Source organism: Clarias gariepinus, chromosome 2, assembly GCF_024256425.1.
Source record: "Clarias gariepinus isolate MV-2021 ecotype Netherlands chromosome 2, CGAR_prim_01v2, whole genome shotgun sequence".
In the NCBI taxonomy this organism is placed as follows: domain Eukaryota; kingdom Metazoa; phylum Chordata; class Actinopteri; order Siluriformes; family Clariidae; genus Clarias; species Clarias gariepinus.
The window spans coordinates 15,958,555-15,984,348 of record NC_071101.1 but is presented as its reverse complement, the minus strand read 5'-3'; the positions used below and the strand labels follow the sequence as shown (position 1 = coordinate 15,984,348).

The 25,794-nt window shown below is 40.1% G+C and overlaps 1 protein-coding gene across 1 annotated transcript in view; it reads left to right on the top strand.

Annotated features, from left to right (window-relative positions):
* Window positions 1–16,048, top strand: part of spock1 (SPARC (osteonectin), cwcv and kazal like domains proteoglycan 1) — a 257,125-nt gene extending 241,077 nt beyond the window's left edge. Inside the window, exons 8-12 of the mRNA XM_053491188.1 lie at window positions 5,836–5,952; window positions 6,673–6,894; window positions 7,116–7,178; window positions 13,961–14,098; window positions 14,532–16,048. Coding sequence (XP_053347163.1) covers window positions 5,836–5,952; window positions 6,673–6,894; window positions 7,116–7,178; window positions 13,961–14,098; window positions 14,532–14,731 — 740 coding nt within the window. The 3' untranslated portion in view covers window positions 14,732–16,048. The remainder of the gene's footprint in view (window positions 1–5,835; window positions 5,953–6,672; window positions 6,895–7,115; window positions 7,179–13,960; window positions 14,099–14,531) is intronic.
* The last annotated feature ends 9,746 nt before the right edge of the window (window positions 16,049–25,794 follow it).

The window sequence follows — 25,794 nt, the reverse complement described above, 5'->3', positions numbered from 1 at the left end:
AAAATGTAGAAAACGTCATAGTAACATTGTTACAACTATACAACTATATTACACCAGTCATCCAGTGTATGGGATCCTGCTGGGTAGTTCTATGTTTGCTAGTGGAAATCATCCACCGAAGAAGGAAGCCTACCGCAGCACAACACTGCACAGTTGCCTTTTTTTGTGCGTTTATGGTCTCTAGGATGGGGGTTTAAATGTGTGCATAGAAATGGACAGTAATGAACACATACACACACTTAAACTTGGTGTGTTCTTTTTGGCTCTTCCTTTCTTAGAAGAATTGCCTAATAAACTGCACATCAGTGGTTCATCCTGCAAAGAGCTTTTGCTTCTTTTCTGCTTCATTTGTTTCTGTAGCTAAAATGAATCGGGAGTTTGTGTGCAGCATCCAGAATGGGTGCACATCAAATGTTTAAGTGTGTGTGTGTGTGTGTGTGTGGGTAAGTGCCTAGACTTTAGTCTGGCCTGTGTTCCAGGATTTTTTATTTTTTAATTTATTTATTCATAATGGTTTCTTTACTGTTAAGATTAGCTTAGCAATAATTTCATGATTAATTAACTGTAAATAATTTTAGCACAGTAATGATCACTTGCATGAACTGCTTTTTAATCAGAATGGTAACTAAATAATTAACACCTGCGTTCATGTTTATTCCTAGCCAACATGAAAAAATGCTATAATTAACAAGTTGTTGGTGGTTAATTTGTGGAATTCATAACAGACAGTGGATCGTGTTTTTGCTTTAACACCAGATGCTTACCGTCAAGCTGATTAATAACATTTAATAACATTGTAATTTAATTTATGCTTTTTTATGCAGGCTTCTGGATGGAAAGAACACTGGCTTATAAAACAGTGTATATATATATAATGTACATAATGTACATGGCTTAACAAGGCACTATGTTGGTACAGCAGCATTGGTGTGTGTGTGTGTGTGTGTGTGTGTGTGTGTGTGTGTGTGTGTGTGTGTATATGTGCTTAAATATTTCAAATTAAGACATGACAGAAAAAAAAGGATTGCACCCTTCCACTAGTACATAAAAGTGTTCGTACATGCCACAAATGGAGCAAGTACTTATGAGAAAATTTAGTCACAGGCTTAATGCAGCATCATTTCATCCAGAAGTTGAGCTAAACGCCTTGCTGACGATGGCAAGATGTGACACTACATTAGCTGCCGATCAGAAGATACAAGCCTAGAACAGCACTATGTTAAACAGAGCCATCTGTTATCTATTATTATTATTATTATTTATCTTTATTTTTTCATTTATTTATTAATTATCTTTTAATTTACTTATTATCTGTATTTATTTATTTATTTTTGCACTGATTTTTGCAGTCTCAGCACAAGAAATTATACATTTTTATCTGTAATTTGGTGCCTACAGTGACACCAGAAACAATTTTCAATTAAAGTTGTATTTTCCAAGGTGGCATTGACACCATCTCAAAGCACACATCATGAATCACACCAGCATAGTTAAAATTATTCTGTGAAATCCTTTTTAATATAACTTATGATAATATTATTACAGGCGCACTGAAAGGTGTCACCCTAGGATGGCACATGAACATTTTTAAGAAAACTTCCAAAAAAAACAAGTCGTCATTATTCTGAACATTTTGATTTAGAAACTTAAAAAATAAATCTTTTTTTATTTATTCATGCTGTTATAAAAGACTAATATAAACAGCATGTGATACAAATCATATTTACAGAATGTTTATTCTGTGTAATCAAAATGAATAAGGGATATTTTAAATGCCTGTTAAATCCCTTAGACCAGCTCATCTGATCTGCAGCGAGCAAACTCTTTGTCCATCGCCTGGCAGATCAAATAAAAAAAGAATTCTACATGTCATGACCAGTCATTTAAAAAGTTCACTTTTCCTGAACTCTCTAGGTGCTTTAAGAAATTACTGTACTTCCATTTACTGTATTCTATAAATTATTTTTTCTTTTGAAAATCAATGTTGTATTTTTTTTTTTTTTTTGTCATTTAGCAACATGATAATGAAGGTGATAATGGCTTGTAAAGGTGTAATGGCTAGACTAAATCATTATCTATGTTTGTTACCATGGTTACACGGCATATGGATCTTTAGCATTATACATTTTTATGAATATTTTTTATAGCTATGGTGTATGGATATAATGGAAGAAGATATTAAATGGAACAAATTTGAATTTTCTCAGCATTTAAAAGTTTAATGAAAAATTTTCACATATTGAAAATTCACATATTGAAATGTCTGAATCCATCTAGGGAAAAAAAGAACCTAGTTCCATATGCATAGAGCAACTGATGCACCATCTGTTGCACTTTTTCAACTTCCTGAAAGTTTTTTTTTACTTATTGCAACATACAAAAGTGTGAGATTAAATATGTGCCCATGTGTTGTGCTGCAACAAGATACCAGTAAACATGCTGTTATGACCTGATCGGGGTCGTAGGTGATTCCTCACATGAATACTGTATAAAAAAAAATAATGAAATAGAATATAATGTGTTTATTGTTGTACAATAAAATTCAAGGTTTAATACAGAGTAGTAAATTAATGTATATATATATATATATATATATATATATATATATATATATATATATATATATATACTGTGTATATTACTGCTGTCAATTGATTGAAAAATCAAGATAATCACAGTCATTAAATACTCACATTTACTTGTATTATAAATGTGCTATGTTGGTTAGAGAAAACAAATTATGCAGTTTAATTGAACAAATGTTACATTAAAAACTCTCAATTGGTTAAATCCTTGCAGCAGCAATCATGTTGTCTCTGTCTGGTCATGTAGTGGTGATCATATCTGTTATCACCTTTTCAATTTGGCTACCGCTATTACCGCTAGCACATGCTTCGTATAAATGTCTTTTTTTCTGTTTTTATAATACGCCCAGAGTGAATGAGGGCAGTGGCCATTTGTCATCGATTAGTTTTGCTATTACAGTACGTACACTTAGGGAGTTATGGTAACTCACTGATGATAAAAAATAATTTTCCTTTAGGTTGTATTTGTAACACAGAGGATACCTCATGAGATGAGAGTGGCTTTATGGTGAAGGTAAAAGGAAATGAAAATGAAATAAAAAATGAAATAAAAAGTAAAAAGAGAAAAGCAAAAAAAGTGAAAAGAGAGAAGAGTTTGAGGTTGGTCTTGGTCCTACATCAGTACAACACAAACACCCACTAATAGACACTAAACTGCTGCTAAAATCTTTTCCTTCCAAGCCTGCTGCATCTTACTCCCCATACTCTTAGACCGTCTTCTGGGACAAATGGCCTTTACTTAGTGCTTCATTAACATTTTCCGCTGATCCACATAGCAGTAGTAACAATATGATGGGGTCATCTATTCAACCTTATCTCAACATTAATTCATCAAAGTCATTCTAATTTTTAAAAACAAAGTTGACCATGTGATGTCATTACAACTGCATGACACTGGCCATCCATCATTGGCTTTCTGCTGAGAAAGTTGATGTGTTGGAAGCAGTAAAAATAGGCAAGCATAACCATCTTAATGACTTTTACAATGGATAGGCTATAATGGCTAGCTGACTGAACTGAGCTCACACACACTTCGACTCATATTTATCCTGTTAAGGGGAAAAAAAAGGCTGATGAATGCTATATCAAGTGACAAACAAAGGTTTGTACAACTTCAGAACAGTTCCCAATGTAAAAAACTGGGAACGTGAATAAGATGGAGGGACTGAATATAGATAGTGAAGGATAAAAAGGCAGCGGGATGGAAGAAGTGAGAATGGAGAAGGATGAAAGGGAGAATTCGGCACAACACGAGTGTAAGCTTAGCCTGCAGGCATTTATGTATGAGACAGCAGGTGTGAGCTTTGAACAGGTACAGAATAAGAAACACACACACACATCAGGTTCTGTCTCCATTCGTCTTGCTCTCTCTCTCTCTCGCTCTCTCTCTCTTTCTCTCACATACACACACCAAAAAAAAAAACACCTTGGGTTGTCTTCCACACATTCCAGAGGCATAGAAAAAGACATGGGCAGAAAGCTGACCAAAATATTCAGCACTTTTTATTCTTCTCAGTTCTAGTGTGTGTGTGCTACTTTCTCACAAACACACATTCCGGAGCCATTCCTTATCCCAATGTCATGTGGTCGATATTGATTCAACATCACTTTCTTAAAGTAATTCTAACTTTCGAAAACAACCGAATATTAACAATGTTCCAGTGTCTTTAATGTTGCCAAATTGATTGTTGCCACAACGTTTTGACAACCGAAAACGTCCTGACTTTCTGCATACCTGAGTTATGCACATACAGTTACACAGGTGGTATATTATATATTATACTAGAAGTTACCCGCAGCTCCGCCCGCATGCAGATCCTGACACCTGCATGCTACTGTCACCGGTGAATGGACTGTGCGGTCAACTCACTGCCGCTCCTCGCGCTGCTCCAATGTTTCAGCAGCCCCTATTTTCTGTAGACGCGCCACAGTCTAATCCGGAGTTTCATTCGCTCGTCATATGTGCTGTCGCCGTAGATACTCTGCAGTCTGATCTGGGGTTTCTGTGGGTATGAGCTCGGCTTGACATACCCGTTTTCAGCGGGGATGCCTTCGCCTTGTTACATTCAGTTAGGAATGCCTGTCTCATGCCTGTGATAGAATCACCTGTGCAAACACTCACAAGCCAGACACAGTATACAGTATCTGTATATACAGTGGTATATACAGTGAGTGTCTACAGTATAGACTTCCTGACACTTGTGTGCTACCAGTACCCTCAAATGGAGTATGCGGTCAATTCACTGCCTCTTCTTCCTCTGCAATAGATTGTGTGTACCCCGCCTCATGCCCAAAGTCTCCTGGGATAGGCTCCAGGCCCCTGTGACCCTCTACAGGATAAGAAAAAAAATAATTCACCAGTTTTTTTTAAACCCTTTCCTTCTCTTTAATACATGCTTAGAAACAGGCAGACAGAAACCCACTGGCATCCCAATAGAGAATGGACCAAATATGCACGGAAAGACTTTAACAAGGATGTTTTGAATGATCGTTATAACTTTACACGCTGTGATTGAGTCTAGAACTAACAAAACTGTGAGTTTCATTTGTCAGTTTGTCAGTAAAACACAAACTCAACCCAGGCAAAGCTGTTTTTTATTTATTTATTATTCTTTTTTCTTACTTTCCCAAGAGCTGCTACAGTCTGGTGTATTGTATTGCGTGATACTTTGAGGCACCTTATACATTCTCACACACTATTTCTTTATTGCACAGGGTCCAATTCCATCCTCTATACTGCAGTTCAGACTATAGTATTATTGCTCATATTCCTTTTTTTTTATATATCTCTGACTGATAACTGTCTGAGATGAACTTGTCCCAAATAGCCAATAAAAGCCTGCGCTTCTGAACGGTATGGTGCACGCTGGCTGATGAAAGTGAAGCTCAGACAGGTGAAATGTAATGGAAGGCGCATTGGCGGAGACTCGCTTTATGATGTTGGGCTTTATTGTGCTCCATCAGTACATGGCATGTTTGATTGCTGCAGGTATTCCTCCAAGGTTGCTTACTGGATTCTTTTCATCTTCAGGCATCCAGCGGTAGGCGACTACACCGCTGGCTTTTCATCTGCAGATTATTTTCAAATAGAGGAATGTCTGTGAGCCAGGACTCTCGTCTTGCCTCATTACTTTGGCATCTGACCAGCTTGAGATGGGGGCACCGATTTATCTTGTGCCCCTGTTGGAGATAATAAAATAATGAGATTTTTTTGGCTTGACAAGATACATATGTGCCTTTGTGTTTCCAGGTTGCAGTGATGCCGATCTAAGGAGCTTGGCCTCCAGACTGAAGGACTGGTTTGGCGTGTTGCACATGGACGCCAACCGAGATCTGAAGACTTCTGCCAATGACAACGGACAAGGACGTAAGTACATGACTTGATGTGGTTTGTGTTATGTTTTATTGTATGTTTAAGAGATTAAGATTATTAATCATTCCAGGTATAGATGACAGTATTGAAAGGCTGTTTATTATACAGGGTGGGGAAAAAGTAAGTAGGCATTACAAATTGGTAATAAAGTCCATATTTCTAATACAATTTCTTTTAAAACTAATTGTACCAGTACATGTACTCTAGGGGTTAACCCTTACAGTACTGGCTCTAAGTCCTCCAGCGTGCTGTCCTGTACACCTCTCCCTTTGCCTAACCCTACAGGGAAAAAAAATCACATGGAGTGAGATTTGGTCTCTTCTTGGAGACCATTCATGAGGTTTGTTTCATCCGAGCCAACATCCTGGAAAATGCTGGAAGACATACTGGACTTGCGTGCAAGGATACAGGAGGTTCTCATCCATATCCCAAACCACTTTCTTTGACAGAGCATTCCACCCCTGGCTGTTTGAGAAAACTGGTTGACGCCACCTTTGCCACCCTAAACTTTAAAGCTTCGCATTAATTTTCCTATGTAATAAAGGACATGTATATTTGTTTTCATTAATTTGTTTTATAAATATGGACATTAATTACAATTTTTTATGCCTAGTTACTTTTTACCCACCCTGGATTGTGTATATTGTGAATAAACGTCCTATGGATAGTCTTTATGATTAGAGCAGTGAAAAAAACAACTTCTGCCCTCTGTAGGTTTTGACACCAGCATCCTCCCAATCTGTAAGGACTCGCTTGGTTGGATGTTCAACAAGTTGGACATGAATTATGATCTCTTGCTCGACCAGTCAGAGCTCAGCGCCATTTATCTGGACAAGTACGAGCTGTGTATGCGCCCACTCTTCAACTCCTGTGACTCCTTTAAGGATGGGAAGCTTTCCAACAATGAGTGGTGCTACTGCTTCCAGAAACCAGATGGTGAGCGACAAAGAGAGTGCGAAAGAGAGCGCATGAGAGAGAGAGAGAGAGAGATAAAAATAGAAAAAGCATGTGATCATTTTACTTCAAGTGGGTGACATTTATAACACTAACTAAATGTATTGGCATGGATCTGCTTTTATGAAGTAGCACTTGCAGTATGGTCATCTCTGTGTGTGTGTGTGTGTGTGTGTGTGTGTGGGTCTGTTTCATTTCCCCAGGTCTGCCCTGTCAGAATGAAATAAATAGGATTCACACTCAAAGCCGACGGAAGTCTCTCATAGGTGGGTCAGTCATTAAGCCTCAGATTTATTTCATCCAAAAATAATGAACAGGTTTTAATTTCCATCATCCTAAAAAGCAACCAACTGTGGCCGCCTGTCTGTCTGTGTGTGTGTGTGTGGATGTGCACTTGTGTGTGTGTTCATGTGTGCCTTGCTGCAGAAGCCTTGCAGAAGCTGGGCTATAATTGATTTGAATCGTAATGGCTTTCGGTGTGATTTATGTGCGTCCACACTTGATATTTTCCTCTGCGATCAATAACATGCACTCTAGCTGACACCCTTACCCAGCGCTCCTGCCCCTGGTCCCGTTCGGCCCAACGGGCATCAATAATCCCGCACAGTCATAACTGCTTCATAACTCATGCCATAACAAAGGCTGAAAAACAACCGCCTGAGTGTGCATTAATATGGGTGAGTGTGTGGGAGTCACAGTTTAGACAGAGAAACCCAATCAGCGTTAGTGATATCTGCCGCCTAGGGCGCAGAATCTGCTGCAGGAGTCCTGCTCGGGTTCATGCACAATGCAGAACAAACATGTCTTTATGGGCTCTGTCGATAAAGCAGCAGCAGCTGGTATAAATAAATGATGATGCTTTAAGGTCAGGTATAATATGTTGAAATGGTAGATTTAATTTATGTCACATTGGTGTGTTTTTTAATTGTTTAATGGGTAAATCAATAAAACATATTTAATGGCTTTTGTATATGTAAAGTGAAGTTTTCTAGTACTGTGTATATAGTCAATGCTTTTAATTTCCCTTTTTTTCTATTAAGAAAATTGCATTTAACAGTTGTGCTTGAATCTTTGTATTATTTGTTCAGCCCATGTCTATTTAAAAAGCTGAGATAAGGGGGAAAAAACGTTTATTTTTAAAAGCACTGATTGTTTCACATAAAACAACCTTCCGAATCCTGCGTTGTCAGCTTTTTCTTAATTTCCATTTCCCGTTCTCAATACAATGGGAAATTATGACAAATAAACCAAAAACATTTATCCATTCATTTATTTACACAAGGGTCATCAGGTACGGCAGCGCAAGCCATGCATTAAATATCCAAAATATATCAGAATGATGTCAGAACTACAAGTAACATGTTTAATAACAGAATTACATACACCTATATGTGTGCCAAATTGGATTAGAGAAATGCTCAGCCATCTGCCATTTTTTTTCTAATATCTGCAAACAACAAACTGTTCGACCAGAGGCTGCTTTTATTGTTGTGGGGGACTTTAATCACTCCAACTTAAAGACAGTACTCCCTAAATTTTACCAGAACATTTTCTGTCACACAAAAGGAAACAAAACTTTAGACCATGTATACACAAACATGGCTAAAGTCTATAATGTGGACCCCCTCCCCAACTTGGGACAATCAGGCCACCTTTATTTGTTCCTCAGCCCCAGATACTCACCCCTCATTAACCGTGTGCAGCCATCAGTGAAGACCATCAAAGTGTGGCCAGCGCGGGTAGACTTCACACTCCAGGACAGGTTTCTACACACAGACTGGAGTATGTTTGCTACTCTGGCCACCTGTGGCTCTCACACAAACATTGACAGCTACACTTCCTCTGTTCTGGATTACATCAATACTACCATAGACAGTGTCACAACCCAGAAGCAGATCACCACATACCCAAATCAGAAGCCATGGATGAACAAGGAGGTGCGCCTCCTCCTGAATGCACGCAACACTGCCTTCAGATCAGGCGATGCACAGGCCTACAGCACTTCCAGGGCTAATCTGAAGAGGGGCATCAAAACGGCCAAACACTGCTACAAACTAAAGCTAGAGGAGCACTTTTTACACTCTGACCCTCGGCGCATGTGGCATGGCATCCAGGCCATCAGCAACTACAAAACCCAGTCACTCAACTCCCAAAGCCACTAATGTCTTCTTTCTGAATGAGCTTAATGACTTTTATGCTCACTTTGAGAAAGACAATAAAGAAAATGTCACCAAGATCACCTCCTCACCTGACCACTCACCCATCACACTTACCTCATCTGACGTCTACAACGTACTGAGCCGAATCAACGTGCACTAGGCTGCCGGACCAGACGGTATCCCTGGGCGGGTACTGAGGGCATGTGCAGAGCAGCTCGCTGGGGGGTATTCAAAGACATTTTTAACATGTCCCTTGCCCAAGCAGCTGAACCAGCGTGCTTTAAATTTACCTCGATTGTGCCAGTGCCGAAACACTCTAGTCCAATGTGCTTGAATGACTACTGCCTCATAGCACTCACACCCATCATTATGAAGTGCTTTAAGCGGTTGTTCCTGACACACCTAAAGGACTCTTTTTAATCCTCACTAGACCCACACCAGTTTGCTTACCGTGCCAACAGGAGCACAGATGATGCAGTCTCCATAGCACTGCACTCTGTACTTACACACTTGGACAATACAAACACCTATGCATGACTGTTGTTTGTTGACTTTAGCTCAGCTTTTAATACTGTTTTACCCTAAGTTAATTACCAAACTTAGAGATCCGGACATTAACACCTCACTTTGTAATTGGATTACGGACTTTTTGACCAACAGACCCCAGCATGTTAGGTCAGGCCACATCTGCTTCACTACCGTCATGCTCAACACTGGCGTACCACAGGGCTGTGTGCTAAGCCCCTTTTTTTACTCCCTTTTCACCCACGACTGCAGGCCTGTGTATGGATCTACCTGTAACAACATTATCAAGTTTGCAGACATTAATACCGTGATCAGCCTCATCAGCAACAACGATGAGTCTGCCTACAGAGAGGAGATCAAGCACCTGGCCACTTGGTGCACGGACAATAATCTGCTCCTTAACACCAATAAGACCAAGGAGCTCATTGTGGACTTCAGGAAAGGAAGAAGAGGTTCACATCAACCCATCCACATGGTTGTTGAGCCTGTCTCATCCTTTAGGTTCCTGGTGACCCACATTTCGGAGAAGCTATCCTGGTCCACTAACACCTCTAGCCTGGGCAAGAAGGCGCATCAACGCCTATTCTTCTTGAGAACACTTAAGAAGAACCAGCTGTCCTCAACTACTTTGGTGAACTTCTATCGCTGCACAATAGAAAGCATCCTTACCAACTGTGTCACAGTTTGGTACGGAAGCTGCTCTGTTGCTGAGTGTAAACTGCAGCGGGTGGTAAAAACTGCCCAGCGTATAGGGACTCCACTTCCAGCCACTGAGGACATTCAAAAGAAACACTGTGTGCGACGAGCATGCAGTATTCTTGAGTATTACTCTCACCCTGCCCAAAAACTGTTTTCTCTCCTGCCTTCCGGTAGGCGCTTCAGGTGTGCCAGGTCAAGAACCAGCAGACTGAGGAACAGCTTCTTTCCCAGAGCTGTCTCCTTATTGAACTCTGCCCCACACTAACACCTGCTCACCCCTCACACACCCCTACACTCCTCCCTTTACACTATTTACACTTTACACTATTTAATATGGACTGCACTACAATGTACATACATGTTTGAAAATACAAATATCCATGCATCTATTTGCAAATTTCTGACTACAGCTAATAAAAACCTGTATATACGGCTCATCCACTGTAAATCTCTCTTAAGTGCACTTAGAACTTATACCTTAATCCTGCACTTTCTGCAAATTGCACTTCTGGTTAGACCTAAACTGCATTTCGTTGCCTTGTACTTGTACTTATACATAAACTTGAATTTAAGCTAATCTAATCTAATCTAAAGAAAGAAAGGATAAATGGCCAACAGCCTTCTAGAAATGGCAGTGTCCAGGTCGATAAAAGTGGCAAATTTGTTGAGTGTTGTAAAACAGTCTACATTAAACACAATTATATTGTAGGCTCAACAGATTTACCTCATTTATCAACCTTTATCAACCCGGACTGCCATTTATAGGAGGTTGTCATCTACTAGTCCTTTTCTAAAGGTCAAGAGAGATGGAGGAGAAAAATGCTTTTCTTTTTTTTTTTTAAAGGGATAAGCTTTGAACAGATGACACTTGTTCCTCCTGTGTTAAGGATATTTTGAAGGGCAGGATCTGATTACACACTGGAAAGATTTTACACTAGAGACTCAACATGCTTCCAAGTACACTTGACTCCAAAGTCTGGTACGGAGTAGTGTGAACAATCTGTAATGTGCCCAGACGTGGATCCACTTAAACAGGTGGTCTTGTGTATGGTACGGCGTACTTGGATATGGTTTGAATTAAATTTAAAACCTAACTGTACTTAAACACAGATTGGAACGCTGTTTAGAATATGAAATCATTATCGCCATCTACAGTGCAGTAATAACTGATAAAATACTGTATTAAAGCAGGTAAGCAGGGCGTTCTGAACATTTTCCCCAAAATATAAATAATATTATGCATAATCCTTTCATCTAGGAACCTCTGTAGTTCAACTAGGGACTGTGGAGGTCAATGGTGACCATTGTATTTATTCCTATTTTTACAACCATGGTAGGACCTCCAGTCAACATTCACACACTATGGGCAATTTGGAAACGCCAATTAGCCTAATATGTATGTCTTTGGACTGTAGGAGGAAACTGAAGTACCCATGCTAACCACTAAGGCACTATTCCGCCACTATGTACTGTACAGTGTCAAGGTTGAATTCCTTGTACTTTGGTTCATCTTTATATTTATGGTTGCGATCTAGCTACAGTAGGTGCATGCTGCCATCTGATGTATCAAAGAGTGTAGATCAGCAGGTGTATTCAAGTACTGAACCAAATTACTAATGTGAAAGTTGGCCATTGGGGGGAGGGAAGGGGGAGCTTGTGCACATCTTTAGAAATGAAAGTGATATGCAGACATGGGCCTGAAAGATGCAATATGCATGTAAACTTCAGGGGCAGTGTAGCCAGCCAGAACATTAAATATGACATATGAAAATATGAAAAAGTTGTGCGACCAGGTCCGCAATTAACCACACTTGTATGATGTATCTTTACCACTGCACAGCGACCAATATGCATGTCAGAACAGGTGAGAGTTAAATACCAACTTAAATGTTGACGTGGAAACTAGGCTCCTGAGTTATAGCATCACTCACGCACTTTATCCTGTATTCATTGTCAGCGTGGGCTGGGGCCTGGAGCCTATCCCAGGGGGCTTAGGGCACAAGGCAGGGTACTCCCTGGACAGGGTGCCAATCCATCGCAGGGCACACACACATACACTTACACTATAGGCAATTTGGGAGTGCCAATTAGCCTAATCTGCAGGTCTTTGGACTGTGGGAGAAAAACGGAGTACCCGGAGGAAACCCACCAAGCACGGGATGAAACATGCAAACTGTATGCACACAGAGACGGGAATCGAGCCTGGCTGGGAATCGAACCGGACCCTGGAGGTGCAAGGCGACAGTGCTAACCACTACATGATTGTATACAAAACTGTCTAATTGAATCTTCTTGTGCGCCCCTACTGGAATCCTCTATTATTGGCAAATCTGTGAAAACAAAAACTGCTTACAGCGTTGGCGGTTGTCCACAGTACTTGAAGACATGCTGTAACAGCAAGTATATTTACGCTCTTAGACAGAATAACTGCATTTCTTAACCTGGATCTTTCAAAACATGACTTTTGGTCAAATTTATTTATTGATTTGGAAAACTGAGGTGTCTAATTAAACTATATAACCAGAACATTAACGTTCGATTTATTCTTCCTTTGCTCTTATAATAACCTCCAATCCAAACCTTCTGGTAGAATTTTACATTTAACATTATGGAGTGTAGCTATTCTCAATCAGCTACAAGAGCATTCTTGAGGATTAGTTCATCTCAAAGGTGTTTAAGAGGTCTGAGGTCAGGGTATTTTGAACATGACAATTGAGTTCTTACACTTGAACCTTGGCAAACTATTTCTGTAGATCTTACTTTGTGGACAGGGGCATTGTCATGCTGGAACATGTTTGGGCCTGTTAGTTCCAATGAAGGGAAATTATAAAACTACAATAACTTTCTGTAAAATTGTGTGTGCTTCCAACTTGACAATAGTTTGTAGAAGGCCAGGTCAGCATATGTCATAGGCAGAAAATCCATTTTTGGAGTTTACACCATTCTTTCCATTTGACAATAACATGTCTTCACAGAACCACCACACACTGTAAACCCGAATAAGTTGGCAAAACTCAAAAAATTTGAGGTAATCAGTTACATCAATTTTTTTAAGTAATGATGTTTCCAGTTTTAAGTAAATGGAACTATGAGTTTTTGAGTTTGTTGTACTAATTTTTTTTTGTTGTTGCAAATCAAATAAATTGTTGTTGGTCTTTCGGCTGCTCCTGGCAATGGGTCGCTACAGCAGACAATCCGTCCCGCACACAAGCTTGGCACAGTTTTTATGCCAGATGCCCTTCCTGACGTTACCCTTCCATTTTATTTGGTCTTGGGACAGGCGCTTCATCCAGTTGTTGGGAATCGAACCCGGGCCTTTCACATGGCGGGTGAAACACCTACCACTGAGCCACCAGTGCCGCATTGCCCTGATGACGTCAGACACAAAATCGCTAGTCTGACAGTTACTGTTACTTAAGTACTTAAAAGATACATAAAATAAAATTTGTTCAGCTAACTTAAAATGTGTAATTTCTACAAACTCATAAATACCAAAAAGTTCTAAATACTCACAAAGGTTAGTTAATTTGAACTAGTTGTAATTATTTAAGTTAACAGTACTCAATATGTTTAATTACTTTGAGCATTAGGGTTTACAGTGCATGTATATCGAAAGTACCATAACTTTCCTTTCTCTTCTCTCCTCTCCTTCTCCCGACCTCTAGGAGCATATGTCCCACGCTGTACAGAGGACGGCTACTTTAAGACAACGCAGTGTCACAGCAGCACCGGCCAGTGTTGGTGCGTTGATAAATATGGCAATGAGATTGCAGGCTCTAGGAAACAAGGCAACCCAATCTGTGGTAGGTTCCTGCTCAATCTCAATAATTACCTGAGTGAGGACAGGTTAATCGTTTCAGTGGGGGTACGTAAAGCAGTACACCTACAGCAGCCCATCATAGTGTGTTTGTTGTCAGAGCTGCCTTTTGAGATGTCCAAGATCATTATTTAATGAAGGATATCAGACATGTGTGTGTGTGTGTGTGTAATTTCACTCTGCTTGCTTTATGAGACATCAGAGGACCCATAATTCAGGATGGTGCTGTTTTCCTGTCCCATCACAGTAAAGGAGCATAATAGATAAATAATGGCATGCTTTCTTCCTGCTCTACTGGCTATCCATTCATCTTCCACTGTCATATCTCATATCTATCTAAGCTATTTTCTCATCTTTGTGTGTGTTTTTTTTATTTACTTATTTATTTATTTATTTTCTCTGTATGTGTATGTGTATAGAGGAGGATCAGGAGACCTCAGGGGATTTTGGCAGCGGAGGAGCCGTAATTCTTCTCGATGACCAGGAGGAGGAGGAGCCTCCACAGAACAGGCGGCGCAGACAGAAGGAGAAGCGGGGAAGGCTCCGCCCCCGCGGGGCCATCGAGGACGATGAAGACGAAGAAGACGACAAAGAAGACGAGACTGGCTACATCTGGTAGCTCCACCCCCATCTTCCGTTGGCCAACCAGGGACCCCGGTTGTAATGCACAGTTCTGAAGCCATTCCAACCCCACGATCTGGATCAGAATCTCAAAAACACATCAATAACTATAACCTGCATCACATGTCTTTTTTTTTTTTTTCTCTTCTGTATTTTATTTTCTGGCTAATCTAAACAATATAAACCAGTAAAAACTCTCATAGCAGCATTAACACATTCTGTTTCACTCTGGAAATGGCAACCATATATTCTTACTCTTATTTCAGAAATTCGCACCAACATTTGTTTATATTGTTTTTCTTATTTACTATTATTTTTTTTACCATCCATATAGCTCCTGAAGCCATTAGAGAGCTGTGGCTGTAAATATTTCTTTTTCTCTTCAGACAGATGAGGCGCTATGTCTCCCTCCATCCCAGAGTCTCTCACTCAAGCCTTTTAGAAGACTCCTAAAAGCTCTAAAAGGTCCTTCAGGTGGTGCGGTATGATCAAATAAGTCTGAGAGAATGAGTAAAAGTTCTGGTGTGTTTTAGAAGGCTCTAGTGAGACTCTCGACTGGCCTATGCATGTTCCCTACTGTGGAGATGAGAAGAAGGCGATCTTTTTTTCCCAGCTGGTGGCTAATAAATAGCCAATGAGCATTTTATTTTGTGATACTGCTGTTGTTTGCTGACGCTCTGCTTCGTTCTGTTGCTGGACGGTCAACACAGGGCTACCACAAAGTCTCTGTGAACAAAACTTTCTATTCCACTGGACAATGTGGTATGGGGATGTCAAGGTACTCTAACTAATCCATGATCCAACAGGTAGCAGGGCTTTATTTGGTCACCCTTAATGCCAAGGCATCAGAACACCAAACTGGGAGGTAGATATGGTGTAAACGTTTGACTGTTGAAATATATTCATTACTGCATTGTTTCTTAGGTCATCCATAATTATAAAAAAAAATGTGAGTGCTACTGGGATGTTTTATTTTTCGTTAACACAATCCAAATGCAGAGTGTAACCGGACCATTAAGCTCCGTAGTGTCATTAGTGTTGGACGCACTGGCAATCTCACTCAAGTAATTTTTAAATAAATAGACACAAGTACTTAACCTGAATGGAGATCATCCTGAATATGGATTAGTGACAATACCTTACCATGCTACACTGTCCAGAGGAAGAGCAGAAAAGTGTGTGTCTGTGTCTCTGTGTGTGTGTGTGTGGATGCACAAACCAATTAGTATCCAAAATGTACATCACTTCAATTTTGCCATGTTAAATCGTTTCAATTATGCAACATATATTTTTTTCAATCATTTTTGCTTTTTTTTTTTTTTTTTTACTTCTTTTGTGCACGCTGGTGTGTGACGCACCATCTCCCCTACACGCAATTTCCACTTAACGCTTTCTCTCATTTTAAAATAGCGGTAATGGATGAGGACTGAAAACCCTTCATGTCAAGCTGGGTGCTTTTGTTAACCTGTCCATGGCACTTTTTGCCCAGTTTCTTTCTAAGTGAGGCAACATTTTATTTTGACAGTCTCTTAAGAAAAATGGTTGCTGTAAATGTATTTTTTCCCCCACCATGCTCAGCTGTCAGCGTGGTGTGTAAAAAAAAAACAACAATAACAGCAACAAAAATGCACAGATTGTAATAGAAACTATTAGGAATAGGACCATTGTACAGAGATAAATTGCACTCAGGGTGGATCCATGTATAAGTGTCCAGTATGAAACCAGGTGAGATAGTTGGTGATTAAGTAGTTCTGTCAGTTTTAAGGGGATGTTTTAAGGCTTCAAGAGTCTGACCTGAGTGCCGGGTTTAATAAATCAGATTAAAGTTGTCACACGGGCTTAATCATAATGATGTGTCCCTTCGTGGAGTCTGATCACTGAGGAGACGGATTATAGCGCATTTCATTTCTCATAGCAGAAGTGATAACATCATAGCAGATTTGTCTTTGTCTCTCAGAGCCACACTTACTGGGTTATCTATCAGGATGTGTGAGAGACAGAGGGAGAACCAGCGATGATGATGACGATGATGATGATCTCGTTGGGAATATATAATGATGATTTCAGATTGACCATGTTTTAAAGCGATCAGGGTAAGAATGGAAGCACATTAAGAAATGCACCCATCATGCATAGTGGCCACTGTACAAGCCTCTGGAGGCAGTGTTATGATCTGGGGTTTGCTGAAGTTGGTCAGGTCTAGGGTTGGCAATGTTGTGTGGCAATAAAATGAAGTCAGCTGATGACCTGAATGTACTGAATGACCAGATTCTGACATCTAATGAATCATGTTTATAAATCAATTGGATACTACGTTGTGTGAGCTTTTGATATCAATTGAACGAAACCAACAATACACTGATTAAAAATAGCATTAACAGATTAACACTGGATATCACATACAGTACCAGCCAAAAGTTTAATGATGGACTTTTTCAAAACTATGAAATAACACATATGGCATTGCATATATGGCTCTCATGAAGACCATCCCAGGAAAGCATGACTATAATGTACTTCTGCTGCAGAGGAGAAGCTCATTTAGAGTTACCAGCCTCAAAAATAACCAATTAACAAACAGCACCTCAAATCAGAGCCGTTATAAAGGTTTTACAGAGCATGAGTAGCAGACACGTCTTAATATTAACTGTTTGAAGGAGATTTTTGCATATTTCAGCATTGTTTTACATTGTAAAAAAATTAATAAAACTCAGGAACGATTATGGAGTTGTGGAGGTGAGGCAAACTTTCGACTGGTAGTGTATATACTGTACTGGTAAACTGGTGACAGGATCATGGACATGCAATGCCTTTGGCTCAAAGGTCAGCTTACCTGATCTAATCTCACAGAAATACCAAGGCACCCAAAAAAAAATAAATCCTGTCCACAATAACAAGGCACAGAAACACCCAGAGCACCACGGTCTGCATTGCACGGGCCCAGCAGACAAAGAGCCCAAACTCCCTAGATCCCAACCGCCATTGGATGCTCCCACAGTCCTGGTGCCAGACACCACAGCACACCCCAAAGGCCTCATTGAGGCATTGGCCAGAGCTGACCAGAGCTGACCTGATGGCACAAAGGAAACCCAAAACATAGGTGCATATGATGGTAATGTTTTTAATGTTACGAATGATCCGTGTATTAATCTTACACTTATTACCCTGCTTGACTAATCACATGATTTGAAAGTATTTAGTTAACCGGGCCCAGTAGGTTGAGGCTAAACAGAAGGTAGATGGTACATGCGCTCTGACTTCAAAAGCTGGGATATAAGAAAGAAATAATTTCATTGCACAGTAATGTTCGATAGTTCTGTTATCCACTATACAAATTTTATTTTGAACTAAGAACTGTAGAATAATAATATCAACTATGTATAAAAACTAGGAATGTTTGTGATAAATTGCCAAAGATCAAACGAACCTAATAGTTAAATAATAGTTATCTTATACTTAGAAAGAAGTCTGTACGCAATACTAAGATGGATTTAGTTAAAAGTTAAATTATAGGATGGCCCTTTAATAACCGGCATCTTCATTGTCTGTAAGACAGCAGTGATATTTCCTCTCTGTTGGGTTATTACTAACCACCGTCCTGCTTCATCCTACCATAATTTGGTTTGCTACATCAACAAAGAATCGCTTTGTTAATTCAGTAATCACGCGCATACACACACACACATGCGCACACACACACACACACACACACAAACATTACCGTACTGCTAATGCTACTGCAGTTACCACTAATGCACCAATTACAGTAATATTTGGCCATATTTGCAAGATTCTTCTTTGTTAATTCTCTATATTTTTTACTTTGTAAAAATGATGATAAAGACAACAGATTTAAAATACTACAAATAATAATAATAATAAAAGAGTACTAAAATGATGATGTAATATAATACAGTAGTGTGGCTTTGTCCATTTGCATTGCAGATATTGGGTGTATAAGTTCCCTGTAGTCTTAACTGTAATGTAGACCCTTTCCTCTCCTTTCTTATCTCTCCTTTCTTCATCTTCCTCTCTCTTCCTCTCTCCCTTTCAGATTGTGTACTAGTGTTCTCAGTTAAATGCCTGTCTTCTTTTCTCTCCTTTCCTCTCCCTGATCCTGAGTCCTGCTGGAATGTTGATGTTCTGGGCTGAATCCCTTTCTGTTTGTTCTTCAGATTTATTTATTTATGTATTTATTTATTTACTTACTTATTTTGGATTAAAATTTTCTGAAAAATTTCATCTGTAAAACAGTTACATGGAAAAAATGTTTGTCTGAATAAATCTGGAGTCTGTCCTTGTCCACTTTCTCTCTGGCTCTTTTCTTTATATATATATATATATATATATATATATATATATTTGTTTTCTCTCTAAATGAATTAAGCTAGCAATGATTTTCAATAATGGCTTTTCATGCACAGTCAATAGTGTGTTCGGGGTTGATTTGCTTGGTAAGAGTTTTAAACTGCCGAGAAGCTTAGAGCAAATTATTTTTTGCTTAATTACTGTCAGATTTACCATACAGAGAGCTGAATGAGCAGTTTAGGAATTGGGCCACCTATTGGTTTGTTTTACATGCTCTGGATTTTGCCTTAGGGAAAGTCATTTTGCAGACATGAGGAGTTAAAGGCATGCCATCAGTCATGAGCACTCATCCCTGATCATATCTGTTATGATAGTCTATTGATTGTTTGATGTGGTTGACATGAATCACTTCTTCATTTTTCCCCCCTTTTGTACCAAGCTATAAATAACTGCTTTTTCTTAGAGTCTCTCTAAATCTATCAGACCTCAACTTGTGCTTCAGGCTTTAATAGAGTAATATACACTGATTGTGCACTTAAATTAAGAACACATCTGTTAATTTATACAGATAGGGCATGAGGCAGGGTACACCCTCGATACACACACTACGGCAAAATTTGCCTAATCTGCATGTCTTTGGACTGTGGAAAGAAACCAGAGTGCCAAAGCATGTGGAGAACTTGCAAACTCCATGCACACTAAGGCAGCAATCAAAACCAGACCCTGGAGGTACAAGACGACAGTTCTAACCACTACGGCACTGTGCCGCCTTATCAGCATGCAGTCCAATGAAAATAAAATGCAAAAACAGATTACAAAATGTGGTTAATATTCAATAAAACACCAGAATGGGGAAAATGTGATCGCTGTGACCGTACAGTCGTTTCTGCCAGATGAACTGGTTAAAGTATTTCACAGACTTAATATTAAGATTAAATCATTTGTTATATGCCCTATGATGGATTGGCACCCTGTCTAGGGTGTACCCCACCTCATGCCCTAAGCTTTCTGTGATAGGCTTCAGGCCACCCGCAACCCTGAATACAGGATAAAGCAGTATAGACCATGAGTGAGAGAGTGCGTGAGTATTTGTTACATGTCCCTTACATCACAGTGAAATTACTTTTTTAATTATCCCAGTAAGGAATCTGGGGTCAGAGTGCAGAGTTAGCCAGGATACAGCTCCCCTGGTGCAGATGGGATTTAGGGCTTCACTCAAGGGCTCAACAGTGGCAACTTTTGAGCCTTAACGGTTTGAGCCACACTGCCTCTCTTGAAATATCTTGTGAGATTTTCACACAGTGGATTGTCTCTAGGGTTTACTTAGAATGGTAAAATGAAATGAATAAATAAATAAATGAATAAATAAATAAAAACACTGAATAAAAAAAAGGTCTATTAGTAGAAACATCTTGTTGATATGGGAGGTCAGAGGAGAATGACCAGATTGGTTCAGCCTCCCAGAAGGGATATAGAAACTCAAATAATTCAATCGTGGTGAGCAGAAGAACATCTCAGAATGCTAAAACGTTGAAACATTACGTGGATGGACTACAACAACAGAATACCTCATCAGATTCTATTCTTGCCAACCAATAACAAGAGTCTGGGCACAGAATCACCCAAATTACGACATGGGAGATTTTAAAAATCACTTTGCCTTTTCCCAGTATTCACTTGTCTTGTTTCAGTCTCAGCTGTCAAGTTGATGGTTTACCGTAATGTTTAAAGATAGTTGAAAAGAGAAATGTACAATTATTCTCACTGTGTCATCTTTAGAACAAGATTTTCATCTATTCACTGTCTGACTAGTTAAAATTAACAATCTGAGGCTTCACTGCAAAAAACAAAGCACACTTGTATTATTCATAACCATAATTAAGTACACCTACCATTATGTTAGAGCTGTAGGCAGGAGTGTCATAGTGGGGAGAAAAGTGGGACTGACTACCCGGCATGCCAATGGCATCCTTGCAAGCCTAGATTTTTTTTAAGCCATGAGGAACCAACAGTAATATCCATATTAATATTAGTAGCATCATTAGTATATGTCCACACCCAGACAAACAAAACAGAACAAGAAAATCAGGTAAAACAAAGGCAACACTGTCCTATACATAATTATGCAGTGACCTTTAGAGTGCTACCATCTGTCTAAAAACCAGGACACTCCCCTTAATCCAACCCCACTTTTTCTTCTCCCACTCCCACAAAGACACACACACCACCATACGTTTCCTCTTCTCCTCCTTTCTACCACTTAGAGCACTAACAGGTACTGTTGTCATGAGAGCTCTCGAAAGCCCCATCCATTCCGGAGCCGTTTATTGATCTGGGATCTCCGATCTCCTCTGTCACTTAATGGCTGCCTCACGTCAGACAAACAGCAGCACACGATTCTTTCCGCAGCCAGTTTCATGGGATTTCCCACCATCTGGAGAGTTTAAAGCGCCTGTCTGCAGCATGTCACTTCTTTCCCCTCCTCAGGCCCTGTCAGAAAATAAAAAGACATTTTTAAAATGCCCCTAGTGTGTGGCGGATGAATCCAACATATGCCGGCGCTTCTGCTTCCTCCAGAGAACGATACGGCAATTATAATCAATCTGCTTTATTTAGTTATTATTAGCTGTTATCTCATGACTGGCAGCATGAAAGAAAGCACTGTAAAGAGACGTGATTAGACCGGATTGCTTTCCACACTTTACACTACGTGTTCTTTTGTGCCATAAAAGCATGGCAGATTATCCAAGTTAGAACTAAAACACAGCTTCTTGACAGCCAGTCTATTAACAGTGGAAGGCTTGAATGGAACAACACTGAAACATCCATGTTTAAAACCTTTTACCTCATACACATGAAAAAAGAAAAAAATTCTAAAAGGAAAGACGTACTATGTTCTTGCAGCCTTTATATCCTTAAATTTTTTTATCCATTGTTGAACGTCAACATCAATTTTCTCACTGACTATGTTAGGGTGGCACAGTGGTGTAAAGGTTATCAGTGTTACCTTGCACCTCCAGGGTCCGGGTTCGATTCCTGTCTCTGTGTGCATGGAGTTTGCATTTTCTCCCCGTCCTTGGTGGGTTTCCTCCCACAGTCCAAACTCATGCTTATTAGGCTAACTGGCATTTCCAAATTGCCCGTAGTGTGTATGTACAGTATGTGTGCCCTGTGATGGTTTGGCACCCTGTCCAGGTGTACCCTTGCCTCGTGCCCTAAGTCTCCTGGGATAGGCTCCAGGCCACCCCTGACCCTGAATACAGGATAAAGTGGCATAGATGATAATTTAGTGAATGACTATGTTAAAGCATAAAGATACAGCTATACCCATTAGCACAAAGCTTCGACTCCCCTCTCTGTTGATTTGTTATATTTATGACTCTGCAGATGTTAAATTCTTCATTAATCCACCTAATATTTCAGAGCAGAAGCACAGTACCTCACTCCATCTCCTTCCACGAAGATAGAGAAACATAGAGGGACGAGACAGCAATGCGACTGCTGAGATTAGAGTGAAAAATGAACAAAGAAGAACAAGGTATAAGTGAGTGACAAACTAAAGAGGCGCAGTGACAAATGTATGCACACACTCGACTTCTGGGAACAAGAAGGCTGTCTGCATTGGAGTTGTGATGTCTTGTCATCGGTCTCTTTCTCTCTCTCTCTCTCTCTCTTACACACACACACACACACACACACACACCCTAGTTATTAGCAGTATTTAAATAACCCCAGCCTACAGGTGGCAGTATGTCTCTGGAGATTGAGTCAGTTTGCTTAAAAAATTTAATAAATAATAAAAGGGCGAAAAGAAGGAAGAGAGAGAGAGAGAGAGTTGGGAAAATTAATTACTAAAAAAAAACAACTCCATATTTACATTTTTTTATCTACACACGCTTTCCTCACGCCTGGATAATAGAATAAAGCATTAAAAACCCTTCACACACAACTACGCTTGCACGCTCACTCTCTCCCTCCCTCACTTGGTCAGTCAGTCACTCATTCGCTCACAAACGTTCATTCAGTCTCAATGCCCCCTTCCCCTTCAGTCTACTTACTGTAGCAGATGGCCACAGATGGAGAATGGAGCAAAGGGGACGAAAATGGCGTTGCACATCCACAGTACGTGTTGATGTGGGTGGTTTGTTATAGCAACAACCACCTACCTGGTCAAGGTGAACTCTCAAATTATTTTTAACATTTTTGTCACAGCTATTTTTAAAATTGAATGAAGCATATACACAAGTCAACCACCTAGGTTTGTTATTTCCCCTCGTGCCACATGCATGGCTCTGGCCCCTCAGGGTGTGGCTCCAGGGTGGGCCTCTTGGCGGGTGCTGTAATGTCTGACACCAGGACATCTGCAGATTCTGTGGGTTATGGAGTGGTGCCTCTGTGGATTGGACTTGTTTGTCTGGTCCAACCCCTGGGTGCAGATTGGGATCTGGGGTGTTTGGAGGCTGGGTTGGCATCCATGGGCTCTTTGTGCTTAATCCTGATAAGACAGAAGTTCTAGTCATAGAACCTCATGCAGCTAAAAGCAAGATTTTAGATCACACTGTAACTTTAGATGGCCTTTTTGTTTTATCTAGTGCAACAGTAAAAGATCCCGGTGTGATTATGTAGTCTAGTCTTTTATTTGACGCTCATGTACAGTAGAAAATATCACCAGGAAATACTGAATACAGAAATATTGCCAAGTTAGAGAATATATTGTCACTAAACGATGCAGAAAAACTAGTTTATGCTTAAATCACCTCTAGGTTGGACTATTGTAATGCCTTACTGTCTGGTTGTTTAACTAGGTGCATAAACAAGCTTCAGTTAGTCCAGAATACAGCAGCGAGAGTCCTCACCAGAACCAGAAGATACAAACACATCACCCCTATCTTATCTTCACTCCATTGGCTCTCTGTGAAATTTCACATTGATTAAATACTACTTTTGACATATAAAGCATTAAATAATCTCGCACCGCAGTATCTGAGTGAACTGCTAGTGTCTTACGATCCGCCACGCCTACTTTGATCAAAGGATGCAGGCTGCTTGTCAGTACCGCGTATTATGAAAAATACAGCAGGGGGCAGAGCTTTTTCTTACAAAGCCCCAAAGTTATGGAATAGTCTTCCAAATAGTGTTCGGGACTCAGACACAGTCTCAGTGTTTAAGTCCAGGCTAAAAACCTATTTATTTAGCCAAGCATTTTTATAAATAGATTTGCCATAGGTAAAGGAGCAGATCTGGGGGACTCATGGACGTAGAGTATTATGGTGAACTGGTATGTTTAGATGCTGTCTTCCCCACTTTCATTGATCACTCAGGTTTGCTGACGGTGAGGTGATTGTTTCCTTTACATCTCAGGGAGTCCTCACGTCTGTGTTTTCTTTAGGCTCTCCCTTTTACAGTGGTTATGATGTTATAGTTAGTCCTGCCGGAGTCTCTGCTTGCACTCTACACCAAATACTGTATACATTCACATTATACATTATGTGACTGTGACCATACCCAACTGTTAACTCTCCTCTTCTGCTCTCTCCTCTCCTGTTCTCTCCCCCTCTCTCTATTTCCCTCTCTCTGTTGAGCTACACAAGTCTTTCCTTAGTTGCCAGTGATCCAGACATCCTCTGCCCTCTGGACCTGTCTGACTCATCCTGGTGCCCTGCTTCTGGTTGGAGATCTCGTCACATGGAAGCCCCTGTGTGTATCTTTGGGATGCGTCCGGTGTCTGGGGACGGTTTCACTCTACCATGAAGATGGTTCTGGCCTCGACTGATGTTGACAGCTGTTTCTCTGAGGACTTGACTTGGCTGCAGTTGCTCGATAGTTCAGGACTGGAATTTCCTACAAGTCTACCTGAGCCTCCAATAACTTCCTGGACTCCATATTAACATCAATTAACATCAATCTGTTATAGCTGAACTGCCTGTCCCCTTACACACAATGTGAATGCAGATCGATTCCTGCTCTCTGTTACACCCACAATGAGGATGGGTTCCCTGTTGAGTCTGGTTCCTTTCAAGGTTTCTTCACATTGCCACCTCCGGGAGTTTTTCCTTGCCACTGTCGCCCTCAGCTTGCTCATCTTGGCTTTTCTGTTGGATCAGATCAGGCGGACTGGACCTTGGTCCCTGCGAACATGGTTAAGCCATGCGTGCTGGTACAGTGTCCTATTAAAATAGGCAGATTAATCTGTATTACAAATGGCATTCTTATGGATTGTTCGAGACAGTACTTATATTGCAGAATAATAGGCTTTTAAAATAAAGGGGCATCATCTGTCTCCTGCTAGTACTTGGTTCAATTCCCAGCCACTGCTTAAAACCCCAGCTACTGAATGCAAAATGGGACGATTGTGTCCAGTGGAGGGTATTTAGTATAAAACCTCTGCCAAGTATTATGTGGATTGAATGGTTTGCTGTGGCAACTACTTGATGAAAGCAAGTTAAAAGACCAAAACCTATAAACTCTTAAAATACCACTATTTGGTTTCCTACTAGCTCCACACAAGATTTGCTTCAGGGTGGATGGTGCTTGTTGACTGCAATTTCCAACTGCTGCCATAGAGGGTTTTAGTTCTTTTCAAATTCGGACATTGGCCATTCCCCCTTACTGTAAATTATGGAAAATAAGCTCCTTGAAAATGAAGCCCATGTTCTGTAAATGAAAGGTATCCAAAGACAATGATATTGCCCCCAACATATTTTACATTAGCAATGATGTTAAACAAGAGGTCTGGCCTGTGTTACGTTTGTG